This window comes from Penicillium mononematosum (assembly GCF_028829835.1).
Source record: "Penicillium mononematosum strain IBT 11891 chromosome Unknown utg000003l:1.0-8172316.0:1.0-8177699.0, whole genome shotgun sequence".
NCBI lineage: Eukaryota > Fungi > Ascomycota > Eurotiomycetes > Eurotiales > Aspergillaceae > Penicillium > Penicillium mononematosum.
In genome coordinates, this window is record NW_026643273.1 from 7,562,937 (window position 1) to 7,575,337 (window position 12,401).

At 47.5% G+C, this 12,401-nt stretch overlaps 5 protein-coding genes across 5 annotated transcripts; all 5 read right to left on the reverse strand.

Annotated features, from left to right (window-relative positions):
• Positions 1-1,882: 1,882 nt before the first annotated feature.
• N7519_007888 (putative glycosyl hydrolase) lies at positions 1,883-2,959 on the reverse strand (the record flags this gene model as incomplete). The annotated part of the gene is made up of 1 exon (XM_057294664.1): positions 1,883-2,959. The coding sequence occupies one exon, from the start codon at positions 2,957-2,959 to the stop codon at positions 1,883-1,885; it is 1,077 nt and encodes a 358-aa protein (XP_057149475.1).
• An 894-nt stretch (positions 2,960-3,853) lies between these two features.
• Positions 3,854-5,056, reverse strand: N7519_007889 (endoarabinanase abnc-Penicillium chrysogenum; the record flags this gene model as incomplete). Its single annotated transcript, XM_057294665.1, has 4 exons — positions 3,854-3,989; positions 4,037-4,122; positions 4,184-4,660; positions 4,793-5,056. The coding sequence occupies 4 exons, from the start codon at positions 5,054-5,056 to the stop codon at positions 3,854-3,856; spliced, it is 963 nt and encodes a 320-aa protein (XP_057149476.1).
• A 404-nt stretch (positions 5,057-5,460) lies between these two features.
• Positions 5,461-5,688, reverse strand: N7519_007890 (uncharacterized protein; the record flags this gene model as incomplete). Its single annotated transcript, XM_057294666.1, has 1 exon — positions 5,461-5,688. The coding sequence occupies one exon, from the start codon at positions 5,686-5,688 to the stop codon at positions 5,461-5,463; it is 228 nt and encodes a 75-aa protein (XP_057149477.1).
• Positions 5,689-6,493: 805 nt separating this feature from the next.
• On the reverse strand, positions 6,494-7,993 carry N7519_007891 (acyl-CoA desaturase; the record flags this gene model as incomplete). The annotated part of the gene is made up of 1 exon (XM_057294667.1): positions 6,494-7,993. The coding sequence occupies one exon, from the start codon at positions 7,991-7,993 to the stop codon at positions 6,494-6,496; it is 1,500 nt and encodes a 499-aa protein (XP_057149478.1).
• Positions 7,994-9,576: 1,583 nt separating this feature from the next.
• N7519_007892 (arylsulfotransferase family protein) lies at positions 9,577-11,141 on the reverse strand (the record flags this gene model as incomplete). The annotated part of the gene is made up of 2 exons (XM_057294668.1): positions 9,577-10,260; positions 10,374-11,141. The coding sequence occupies 2 exons, from the start codon at positions 11,139-11,141 to the stop codon at positions 9,577-9,579; spliced, it is 1,452 nt and encodes a 483-aa protein (XP_057149479.1).
• Positions 11,142-12,401: the final 1,260 nt, after the last annotated feature.

A 12,401-nucleotide genomic window follows, 5' to 3' on the forward strand; every position in this document is an offset into this window, starting at 1 on the left:
AAGCTCGGTCCATCTCTCAAGAGGGCCACTCTCCGAGAGGAGCGGCAATTCTCTCGGATTGAAATTTTGCCAATTATGATGCTTCTATAGAAATATGACGCCGCTATAGGTGACGAAGCTATTTGTACAGAAAACAAATTATACGAGAGTCTTTGGGGGTCTAAATTTGTATGTAAACCGGATGTATATATGTGGTATACGGCACTTCGATTTTATGGAAATCTCGATTTAACCGTGTCTCATTCATTTGGTCATAAAGGAGGATTTATTGTACTCACTTCGCCAAGCTCTTAGGAAACCGGCACCGGATGTCGCACAACTCAAAAGCCCTAACTCGCAGTTTTCTTTTCCTTTTTTTTTTCCCTATAGCCTAGAACATTTAGCGCTCCTTCATCGGCATACACGTTCCGTATGCAATATGAAACTTAAAATAGTGGACCCGATGAAGCAATATCAAAGGCAAGTGTCTCTATGTTGTATTCACATATCCGGAATAACGTCGGTCTAGTTGTACATTGTCGCCGGCTGTGTTTGCCCCAGCATTATGTCTATAAAAGTAAAATTCTCCCACAGTGACTATGTAATGTAGGAGCGAGCAATATACACTGCCACGTGATGAAGTATGTCTTCTAAAGTTTCATGTTTCTGTCGCTAAACTAGTCACTACCATTTGACGCCGTTGGTAAACTATGTGGGCTGCCAGATTCACTACGCGGAAGACAGCGCTAATCCCCACCTATAGCAGCCTTCTATGTGGAAAGGTTAGTGTATGTTGTAGTTATTTCTCCGAGTCCGTATTCCACTTTCTACACCACGCTAGTTCATCCGCGTAAGTCGCCTAGGAAATATGTCAACGCCCATTGGCATTTTACACATGTGGACACCCATTGGGCTGGAAAGGAATATAAAATAGGTATTGGACGGTTTACATCCACTGGATGACAAGATATATAGTGCTCCTAGCTATTGCGACATAAAGAACGTATGGGTAAAACGGTGGCATCCATATCAAACAAGGCAAAAAAAATAATCTGTATTACCCTCAGAGTACTTTTATATACTGAGAAAAAGGTAAATATAGGTCAAATGTGACGACGGCCAATGGGATTAAAAATACGTCGAAAGAGTGGGTCCCAGATCGCTTCCGCTCATAAAGCATATTTTGGCCGAATCACACAACAGCTGGCCGGCTGGCCCAATGGCAAGGCGCTTGACTACGAATCAAGAGATTGCAGGTTCGATCCCTGCGTCGGTCACTTTTTTGCTGATGCAGCATCATTCTTTTGGTCTAAAAGTGGCCATCGATGGTGATTATTGTAGTGCGAGCAATTTTTGTCAGGGGGCGGGGGGGGGGTGCGGGATTATGGGACATGAGCTGCCTTGGATCTTGTTGCATATCCCACACCAGCAATAGATTATAAAAGACATAGGAAAAATATGTTTCTACGTATGAGTACACGGAGAGAGAGAGAGAGTATCAAGCATTTTGCAATGTCAACATCCAACTATAAGTATGATAACAAAATTTACTATGCACTGTATCATTAAGAACCATAAAGGGTTAGTTTACATGAGCGATATGAATTGGGCTAGCCATACTATCTGTAGGGAGGATTATCCGGAATGAAAATAAACTTCTTGGTCCCTGACATGGACAAGCCAAGATCTGCGCAGGTACCCGTGGAGGCTTAGATGGCGTCGGCATTCAAAGGCTTAATTAACTATACATATGGGACAGTGCCCGCAATTGGTCACCATTCTCAATTACTCCAACGGTTCACTGGAGACACGCGATACGAAATATATGACAGAATCTCCTTGTTTAAATCTAACGGACAATGCAGCTTCAGTCTATCTACATTTGATAACACCTGCCATCTATCTAAACTAGCTTCTTCCGAACCTCCAGAATTCTCTGGGTCGCAGCAGAAAAGGCATCGTGGTCCAACGACCCATCCTCCAATGCAGCAAGCAGAGCATTGTATATATCTTCTCCCTGCGTGACATCCCTCTTAGATGCAAGCAAGATATCAATACCAGCCTGCGCAGCTAACAACCCACGAGCAGCCTGATCGCCGAACGCCTCTAGCGCCCCCGCCTCAACAGCATCAGTGATAGTGACACCCTTGAAGCCAAGTCTACCCCGCAACTCATCTTGGATGATAGTCTTGCTCAGCCCGGACGGGTAGGTCGGGTCCAAAGCAGGATAGACAGCCCACGAAGTCATGACCATGTCTACACCAGCCGCGATCGCCTGGGTATACGGTGCCATATCGACCTTGCGCAGCTCTTCGATGGTCAAGTCAATGGTGACTGGCTGCAAATCCGTATTCTCGCCTGCACCTGCTGCACCAAGGCCAGGGAAGTGCTTAGCGGCAGCGACCACACCGGCCGACTGCTGCGAGCTGATAAATGCCGACCCGCATGTTCCAACGACGCGGGAAGAGTTGCTGAAGGAGCGCTCGGAGGCATCGGCGAAGTCTCCGGCCTCGCGATAAACATCCAACACAGGTGCTAGATTAACGTTGTTCTTGTATGTCGCTAGGGTGCTCGCAGCATCTTTGCCCATTTGTGTCGCTGCCGCTTCAGGATTGGCGGCTTGGCCGATTTGCTTCGCGCTCTCTACTGGTCCGCCGGGCAATCGGCGCACTTTGCCACCTTCTTGGTCTGTCATGATGAATAAAGGACTGCCTGAATAGTACGGGCTCTGCTTGTAGGTGTTCTGGAAGTCGTCGATTGTGGTTGTGAGGTTGTCGCCGACATTTTCGCCGAAGATTATGATACCGCCGACTTTTCCTTCGGCGATTAGGTCTAGGAGGTGGGCTGGTGGCTCGAGGCCGGGGTAAGAGTATATGACATGGTGTCCAATTTGAGCCTGAAGATCGCTAGGGGAAGCAGCCGAAGCTGAAGGCGCGAGAGCGAGGAAGAAAGGAAGTAGAAGTTGTGTAGAGAACTTCATTTTGATTGTAGGGTGTTTGAGCTGTCCAACTCGTGACTATCATTGGCTATATAGAACTACTCGGGGTTTATGTACACTTTGGGAAACTCCAATTTTGTTCGGATGTTACATTGATTAGATTGATCGTCGTTGAAGATTCCTAAAAGGGACACCTTGTATACGAGGTTACTATCTAAGGGACGATGTGTTTGGCACGATTGCAACGGTCCTGGGCATTTTTGACATTTAAATTGTTTATCTCTAATATATATATTCAAAGGAGAATAGGTAATTCCGTTCTCTTTTCCTGGCATATTACTAGTAGCTTACTTTTACTAGGGCTTAGAATAATACAGAGCGGTGGAGTGACACCGACTCGGCGATAGGGAAGTAGACTCATCATAGGTATAGTAGAGTAGGTACGAACTTCACCTCGATCACGTTCCTGCATGCCATGCGCAAAAACTGACGAGATTCTACTCCTGACGATACAAGGTGTTTATGGAGATGCGATGGGTACACATTAACCTTTTGGCTTAGGATCGTAGATATCCACGACAAGTTTTTAGCGAGGGAAACCTGCCGATAGCGATATATATATAGACACAAGGATAGTGAACGGTGGTAAAAGCTAGCTGAAAATAGGAAGGTCTTTGAGCCTACACCGCGCTGTTATTGAAATATATTCGCTACACAAGACTGAACTAGGTACTGTTGAATGTCTGGGGCAACCAATGGGTGACAGGACAAGATAGTCAGCTAGCTCTCTCTCTCCCTCTCTCTGTTCCTTTCTCGTTTGTCTCTCTCCGAGGGCTCCGCTCGGAATGCAACACAGTCTTTCTCCATGGACATTCCTCCTTGCGTAGCCTTTGATCAGGTACCCGATATTTCTCACCACCGGGCCTGATCATCCTCTTACACCGAAGGCCATCCGCTCGAGAAATCAATGGCGTTCCATCCAAACAGTTTCTGGCCGTCGGCGTAGCCAATGGTCGTATCAACGTAGTGGTAGTAAAGCACAGGGCCAAGGTTCGGGTCGGTGTAGACACCCCTATGATGGTTAGTAGATATAATGCGAAGTAGATAGACGCCACATACTGTCCACCAGGTCCATAGACATTATCATGGCTTTCAAGGACGACGGTGCCGCCGCCCTCGGTGCATGCAACACCGTCCGCATCAACCTGCATCATTAGCCAAGCGTCTTACATATTGCATAACTAGAAGAGAAAAAGGATAACTCACAAAGCCCCCAGTCGGAGTGCTTGACCGACAAACTTTGATCCTGTACTCTTCCCCTGCCGCGGGCATACTCTGATCATACTTGCAGCAGCTCCCCCATGAGTAAAACAAGTAGTAATAGTCCCCGTGTTTGTACAGGAAAGCTCCCTCAACTGCGTGCGTACCAGCCGGATCAAACGCGACATTAACTGGTGTCGATGTCGAAGACGTGGCATCCGCATTCAGTGTGACTTGGAAAATGTCCTGCCAGAATGATCCAAATGTCATGTAGTTGGTGGAGCCGTCTACCAGGAGGTTGCCATCGATGGCGTTGTATTGGTCGCCCGTTGTGGATTCAACTCCAATTGAGCCCTTATCAGTCCAAGTACCCTCTTCCATGGTTTCGGAAGTCGCAAGGCCAATGGCAGAGATTTGAGTTTCGAAGGTCGATACGGAGTAGTAAAGGTGGTAAAGGTTACCCACCTTTTGCACATTGGGGGCCTAAGAGTTGTTAGCGGTCTAATACTAAATAGGGAGCGCGGAAGATAAATAATGGTGGTGCATTTCAACATGGCTCACAGTATGATACCAGCAAACAGGAGGGGAAGCTAAATGAAAGAAAGAAAAACGTACCCAAGCATCATCGCTCCCGGAATTGTCAATCGAGGATCCGCTAGGCAACACAGTTCCAAGAGCTGTCCAGGGACCCTCAATGGACGAAGCAGAAGCAATGGAAATGCCACCGCCCGTGGAGAAGCGATAGTACGTTCCGTCGTCGTTCTGGATCAAAGCAGGATCATGGATGTTGCAGGCACCTGAGCAAGCTCCGGGATTCGCGTAACCATAAACGGCCGCAGCCTGAAGCAGGGCCAATGTAAGGGAATATTGGAGATTCATGTTTAGCAGAAATCGATAGAGGAGTAACTTGATGAATAGGATTTCCTACGAGATATATTGTACTATATATAGGGAGACTCAGGTTCCTGCATCTACCTCCGTGTGTACGTATGTCCCGCCAGCCTACGTGAATGATATCCTTTACCCCACCGGAGACCAACAATAAAGTCAACCATCATGATTCTCCATTAGTATGTTCCACGTACTCTCCACTGGAAAGTTCCCAAATGAGAGAGAGATGAGCCGATATGACCAATCTAGAACACAGACAGGAGGGTAAGTGCATCTTGGTGTGTACTCTGTTTGGCACGTAGCCCCACTCGTCCAGGAGTTTTGCCCATCATGGCAATCGGATATGTACTCTGGTTGTGGGGAAGCTTGATGATCCTCTTCGCTTCGAGAAATTACCCGAGTGGATTCGTCAACTCGGGATCCGGATTCCTTAGCGCCAGGCTAATTTCCTCGCGCATCGGACGAGTTCCACCAATGGTAGGGATAATTAGACCAATCGAGGATCGAGAGACGAGGTCGGGGGCGGGGGCGCCACAGTTGAAACTATTAAGCGAAGAACTATTCGGTAATCCAACGACGCCAACCGAGCTGGCAACCTTCATCAATAACAGGCCAGCCATTTTGGGACAGCGCCTCGCTCTAGGTGAGACACGCATCAACCCCTTCACCCCTTGCACTCGAATCTCAAACACAGGCGCACACGTGGGGACCAGCCCCGGGCTCGAATTAAAGTCCTCCCGCCGGTGAAACAAATGCCGCGTAGTCATAGCTATTGTGATTGTTGCTATAATTAACTGGCGTTGTATGTTGTAGTCGGTGGAGCGGATACAGACTAAAGCGGGACCGGAGCCTTGTGGGGCCAGCACATTGGACGGCTGATGCTGGTGCGACAGGGGCAACAGTGGCTGAAACGAGATACGTCTGACCTTGGCGAAGGCTTTCCGGTGCTTGGCCGTCCTTATAAGGCGATTTCCCGACGTTCAACTTAATCAACTCCAAACTACGAATGATTCCGTGCAATCTTCTCGGTGTTTCAACCTGAGTAGTAGACTTCCTCATCTCACGACCGTGGCGCAGGAATTGCGACAGATGTGATTGAAGCTACTGGCAGATCGAACACGGTGAGGAACAACGCGGCCAAGCCGGAATAACGTAGACAGCTCCGGGTATTGATAGCAGTGATCCAAGGCACCAGAAACAGTAGTTCACGTCTTATTAGAATGCCCACTCTTAAGCTCCAGAAATAGCACCGGAGGAAATTGAATGGCAAAAGCCATGAGGTCCCATGATTATATATATTGCATCCTGACTATGAGGGACATATGTGTGCTTGAACCCAGCTCAACAGCATGATACTTATTATGTTGGGGCTATACAATCCCAATGAAAGAACAAACCAAAACAAAACAAAACAAAGTCAAATAATCAATGACTGTGGTGTCCCTCAATCAAATCCTTCGCAGCAACCTTTCTGCACTCCTCCATCACCCTCAATTGCTCAGCGACCTCGCCTAGTCTACTAATGACTTCCTTATTCCCGCGCGTAAAAGTAAATATTACGTAGGGGATGCCGACATCATCGCAGAACTCCTTGACATACTTCTGTGCCCGGCGTAGGTTATGTCTCGGGAGGCGAGGGAACAAATGGTGCACGACTTGGAAATTGAGACCTCCATGCATAAAGTCCAACCAAGGCGGGCAATCGACGTCCATCGTAGTCCGCACCATCTTCTGAGCAAAGGACTCTTGGACACCCCCATCGACGCTCGACATGGCAAAGTGACTGAGCGTGAGTTGGACATGCAATGGAGCGGTGACCATATGTGAGATAAACAGGAACGTGATGCGGGATGACCATGTCGGGATCGAGAGGTAAAGCGTTCTGTAGCCGTACCAGTACCAGAAAAAGACCTGGCCGGTCATTTCAAGGTAGCGGTGCCACCATGCTGAGCCTTTACGGGGCGATTGCTTCGGATCTAGTAGGTATGACCATGCTAGGCGGTATAGGTTGAAACGACCCATTAGAAGTATGGGATAGTACAGGTAATGCTGGTGCTTGATGAACCACCGCGATGCCGCGTCGAAAGGCATGTCGCGGTCGTAGTAGGTTGAGCGCAGGGAACCAAAGAATCGAGAAGAAATGGCGAAAAATGGCATATGCTGGATATCCGGATCGTGCTCGGGCGAGTTGGTTGCTATGTGATGCACATTGTGATTCCGTTTCCACCAACCAACCGAAAGACCACCAATGAAATCGGCAACGAAAATTCCAATACAGCTGTCCGTGTGGAACCCATGTGTTATGCTTAGATGACCGGCGTCGTGAACGAGGAATGATAGCAGGTGCCAGAATAACCCGAGGAAAATGCTCGAAAGAGTGTAATAAGAATAGTGAAGACATGTCAAGAAGAGGACGAAAAGAGTTGAGTATCGGATGAATTCCACAGCGTAGGAGCTATATCGGCACTGGTAGAGTCCATCGGATCGCAATTTTTCATTGAGCTGCCGGTACTTCGAGATGACCTCTGCTTGCGACATTTGATCAAGACGAGGATATTTTGAAAAATCGGATGATATTGCGTGAGCTATTGATGCTTCCGCACATTTGAATTGCTTCGGCGCTGGCTCTGATGATGAAGCCCGAGAAATAGGCGTATTATTGCCTACACGCCTCAGACGAACTTCATCTCCTGTCTCCTCAGTGTCGAAGATGAGTGATGGTGGTGTTGACTGGCCGGATGAGATGATATCTTCAGCTTCGTCGTTGTCCTTCGATACTAGTGTTCTGAATATTCCTCCCTGTATGGGAGGCAAGAAATTCTCCCAACTCCCATGTGTTCTTCCTATCACATATTTCTGCATATATGCCTGTGCTTCCTCTGAGTGCAATGCTGTGATTTCGTCCGTCCCATCCCGACCGACCATGTGCAATATTGATTTATCACCCCCTGGGTGATATGGTATCCACGCATCGACCTTTAGTACCTGATCACGAAATATGATTATCTTTCGCCCATCTGCTATCAACCCTTCGATTTCTCTCCGGGACCACATTCGACCTGTGCGTGGCATGGCCGGCGCCATATCCCAATGGTGCAGTAGAGAGCTCTAGATTGAGTTCAAATTCTGGACAGATAAAATCAGGAGTAAAGGGCAAGGTATCGTCGCGCATGTATGCTGTTGTTCTTCTTGGTTCCTTCCAAGGTTGGTATGACAAGTCAGCCTTGGAACAGATCAGGCAACTGCAATAGTCCAGGCACAAGGGCATAACTAAGTAGGTAGTTATATGATGGGATTACATAATCTGAAACACGGATATAACGAAGCCGGATATAAGGAACCCGGATATAACGAATACACGGATATAACGATCGGAAACCGGTGCTTGATTCAATCCGCCATACAAAATTCGTTAAAACCTCTCTTCCCCATACAAATTTCGTTATATCCGGGGCTTAGTCAGCTACCTTAGCCAATTAAGATGCCTCGCCGATCTATCGTACCCACTAGCACCCCCATTACTAGGGGGGTGAAGCCACTATATTTACTTTCTAAATCCAGCAGATGAGCTTGTGTATGATAGTATCGACACTATTGATGATATTATACTTAGTGAGTTTTGTGAGGAGGTTGATGAGGATGAGATAAGAGGTTGCATAGCCCCGGGTTTTATACAATGAGGCTATTCGGGCTTTAAAAACCCTTCAGTTATATGAGGAGTAGTAAGAACAGGGTGAAACCCAGTTAATTAGTGCTCTATCTAAACATGAGAGGTTAATTGAAGCAAGCAGAATAGGAGGGCAGAAGCAGAGAGATATAAGGAGCTTTTCTGGGGCCTGAATTTGTATATAAACCAGAAATATATATTTACTATATAGCACCTCGATTTAACGAATACCTGGATATAACGAATTTTTTACTGTGTTTCTATTAATTCGTTATAGCGAGGTTTCACAGTAGCCACGTGGACCTGGGCAGTTATGCAACTAGTTGGGTGCGTGGAGGACCAGGCATCAAGTGTGTCAACATCACCTTTTGATTGAGCTCGTATATAGGGTCCTGACTAAGAGCATAGTGGGATCCATGGATGCTATAGACACGTGCTTGATAAGATTCCCCTTAGCAATCTTATCAGCCTTAGAGATATTAGTTCTAGGCATCTTGATAGCAGAAATACCTGTAAATGAGGATAGTAGTGGAAGGTGAGTTAGTATAAGAATCGTGTTTAGTGAAAATTGTGAAAGGAATTGGGTCGAACCTAGGGGTGGTCACATGTTTACCAAGGATGGAGAAGCCCCTACAGCGGGTTTGTGTAATTGTGGTATTCTGTTCAACGGTGGCTGTGGGGCTGCCCGACAATGCTTGGTCTAACCGTTGCGGCCAAACCATATGCATAGTGTCCCTCTCGACTACGTGAGGTCATCAATAAAAGCAAAATTCAATCGTGGAAGCTTGTAAAATTAGCTTAACAATAACAATACATAAGCAGCTGGCACCAATTTCTGCTGTCAGCATTGTCCGACTGTGGCCGATTCAGACCTTATCCCATCACCAACACCGCCCACCGCCTCCACAACCACGGAATCACCACTAGTCAGCCCATCCACAAGAATAGTCGTCTCAAACCCATTCCGCACAGCAGTTTCCTTCACCTCAGTTCCAGAATACACCTTCCAATACTCCACATCCGTTGCCCCATTCCAGCTAACGTAAACCGCAGTCTTCCCGTTCTTCCCATCCACACAAGCCACAACATCAGGCTTGGTAGCTGGGCGCCCAACCCAAGGGTACCGATAGGTGCGGTACGTCTGCATGGTTTTGTCATAGCCAAACCTCGCACGCATGACGATGGTCCCATTCTCATCGAACTCCTCAATCTTGGGCGTCGAGCCATGCTGCTGCAAAACGTGCCCATTACCGAGCGATTGATAGCTACCCTGCGACTCGGCGTACACAGGTTCAGTGGCATCCCACATCCGACTCTTCAAGGTGACTCGTTTTGAGCCTTGGAGCTCCACGTCCAGCACCATGCCCGTTGTTAGTGAGGTGTGGCCTGTGAAACTGGCCAGCTCATTGTTGTGCAGGCTGATTGTTACTCGTTCGTCGCTCTGGAACCTGAAGCGCGCGTCGTGCTGGTAGCAGAAGCTCGTGTCGAGCCCTAACTCGAAGTCACCGCCAGTCTGGCCCTGCGTCTTGTTAGTATATCATTCTCTCAGAAATGACCAATAAGCTTACGTGGAGCTGCCATGCCACCGAGCCATTTGATGCAATAAAAAAAGAGGCTGCACATATACCGTGAGGACACCAAGTACGAGTCGCCATATTTGGCAACGGAATTGAGATGAGGGTACCCATATGGATCAGTTTTGTTACCGCCAGATCCCTCAAGCGGAGCGCGCACATCCCTGAGTGGCACCTGGTCGATGTGCTCGTAGGTACTCCAGCGGAACAGGATCTCATTGGTTTCGATATCGATCTCATAGACGAGTGCGTCCTGAATCCATCCATCCTCGGGACCACCAATGGAGCTCAGATCCGCTTGTGTGACGTTGACGGCAGTCACAAGAATGGTGCCGTTATCCGTGATCTCACTTTCGTGGATATCAATACAAGAATCAAACGTCAGTGGATCATAGATTGTCACAAAGTTCTCTGCCTTGCAGTCCAGCGTGACTCTATGGATCTTGTCGTATGAGCTGTTCACGATAGTAATTGCTCCGAACCCAAAGCCACGGCTGACATCGCCGGACCAGTAGGCTATCACGGGTTCGTTGTTGAGAATCTGAGGCTGTAGGGCTGAGTAGTTTCCATTGGGGCCCTGCCATATAAGCTGACCGTCATCTGAGTAGATGGCCGGGTGTCCTGTTTCTCGTATGATATCGCGGGGTGTCAGGAACAGGAAACCTGGTTCTGTCGTGCCCATCTTGGTGACGTTCATGAACGGTGTTTGGATGGACGAGCTTTTGAACTTCTGCAGCGGCCACAGTTCCTCGTCTGCGGACTTTGCAAGACTGAAGCAGCTCGCGAATAGGACGAGAGCTTGCGAAAACCGCCTCATGGCTAACAGACCCATCGTGATAAAGGAGGTAGACTTATAGCAATGTCTTTTCTCGTGTAATTCTCAGATGATACTGATTCCGAACCTGGGAATGACTGAATTTATGCTCTTCGCGTCAGTATCATGTCCTTCTTCTCCGCAATACGATAGATGCTAAACCCCGCATTATGCTCTCCAGCTTAAAGTCAAGAGCGAACGCCCTCGGCAATCAGAATGCTGTCCATGCATCGATTCTAAGATATACAACCGAGGCTCTATAGGAGAACAAAAAATTACAATCACTGGCCTAGGTTTTGGGGCTAGGGTTGGGTTGTGGGGGCTCGGCAGTGTCATCGGTAGTTTATAGTTTGGGGCAATTGGGATGATAATGCACGTCCTTATCAGGCCGCGGCCTATCTGTTTGACTCCTATAAAACACAGACTGTTCGAAGGATAAACTAGCTTTGTGATGTAGTGAGACGTAAAGGCTCCCCATTCTATGATCCTCTAGGTTAGGTTCATTCCTACCTGGCCGCAGCCACAAGTAAACTTCGCTCAATTGGCTGTAGAGGATATGGAAAGAAGCCTTTCCTGAAAAAGGACACGTACTCCTTCCCCTACACACAGACAGCCGCACTAACGTACGCATGCTAGCATATATAATCGCCTGTGATGTGCAGCCTGTGACAGACCTACGGATCTTAAAGTTTGCGCCGCTTGGTGTTGACCAGGCTGTTTGGTCGAAGAATTTGATTAAGGACGGTCAAACCGCGTTGAGACTGATGTTCCAACATTTGCGGGGAAGTCTAGCGTTGGGGATCGGATCGCAATTGCGGGTTTGAGTTTGATTCTTGCTGCTTGTGGGGTTGAGAAGGTCGGGGTAGATATGGGACTATGTATGATTACGAGTGGATAGAGAGGAATTTGGAGGAGGTGGATGTTGTTAAGCATAGGCATTACATAACGAAGGAGGATACGCCTAAAGCTCTAAGGGACGATTGCAAGCAGTAAACTCGGTCAAAGTATGTACTGTTGTTATGATTGATTGATTTGTACCAGTTGAATTGTCACGTTATTGCAGGCTCTCTTACGGTCAAAAGCATTGAGTACTAAATAAGCTTACATTGTCGAGGTATATAATACTATTAGTAGGATAATCATACTAGAGAAAAACCATTAACTAGTTTTTATCCAGTTTCCTATTATTTAGAGCGCTTTATTAGATTTTAAACTTATATAGGGCGTATATTTAACTATGCTAGCGGTAGGTGGAATAGGTAGCATTGATGTAGAGCC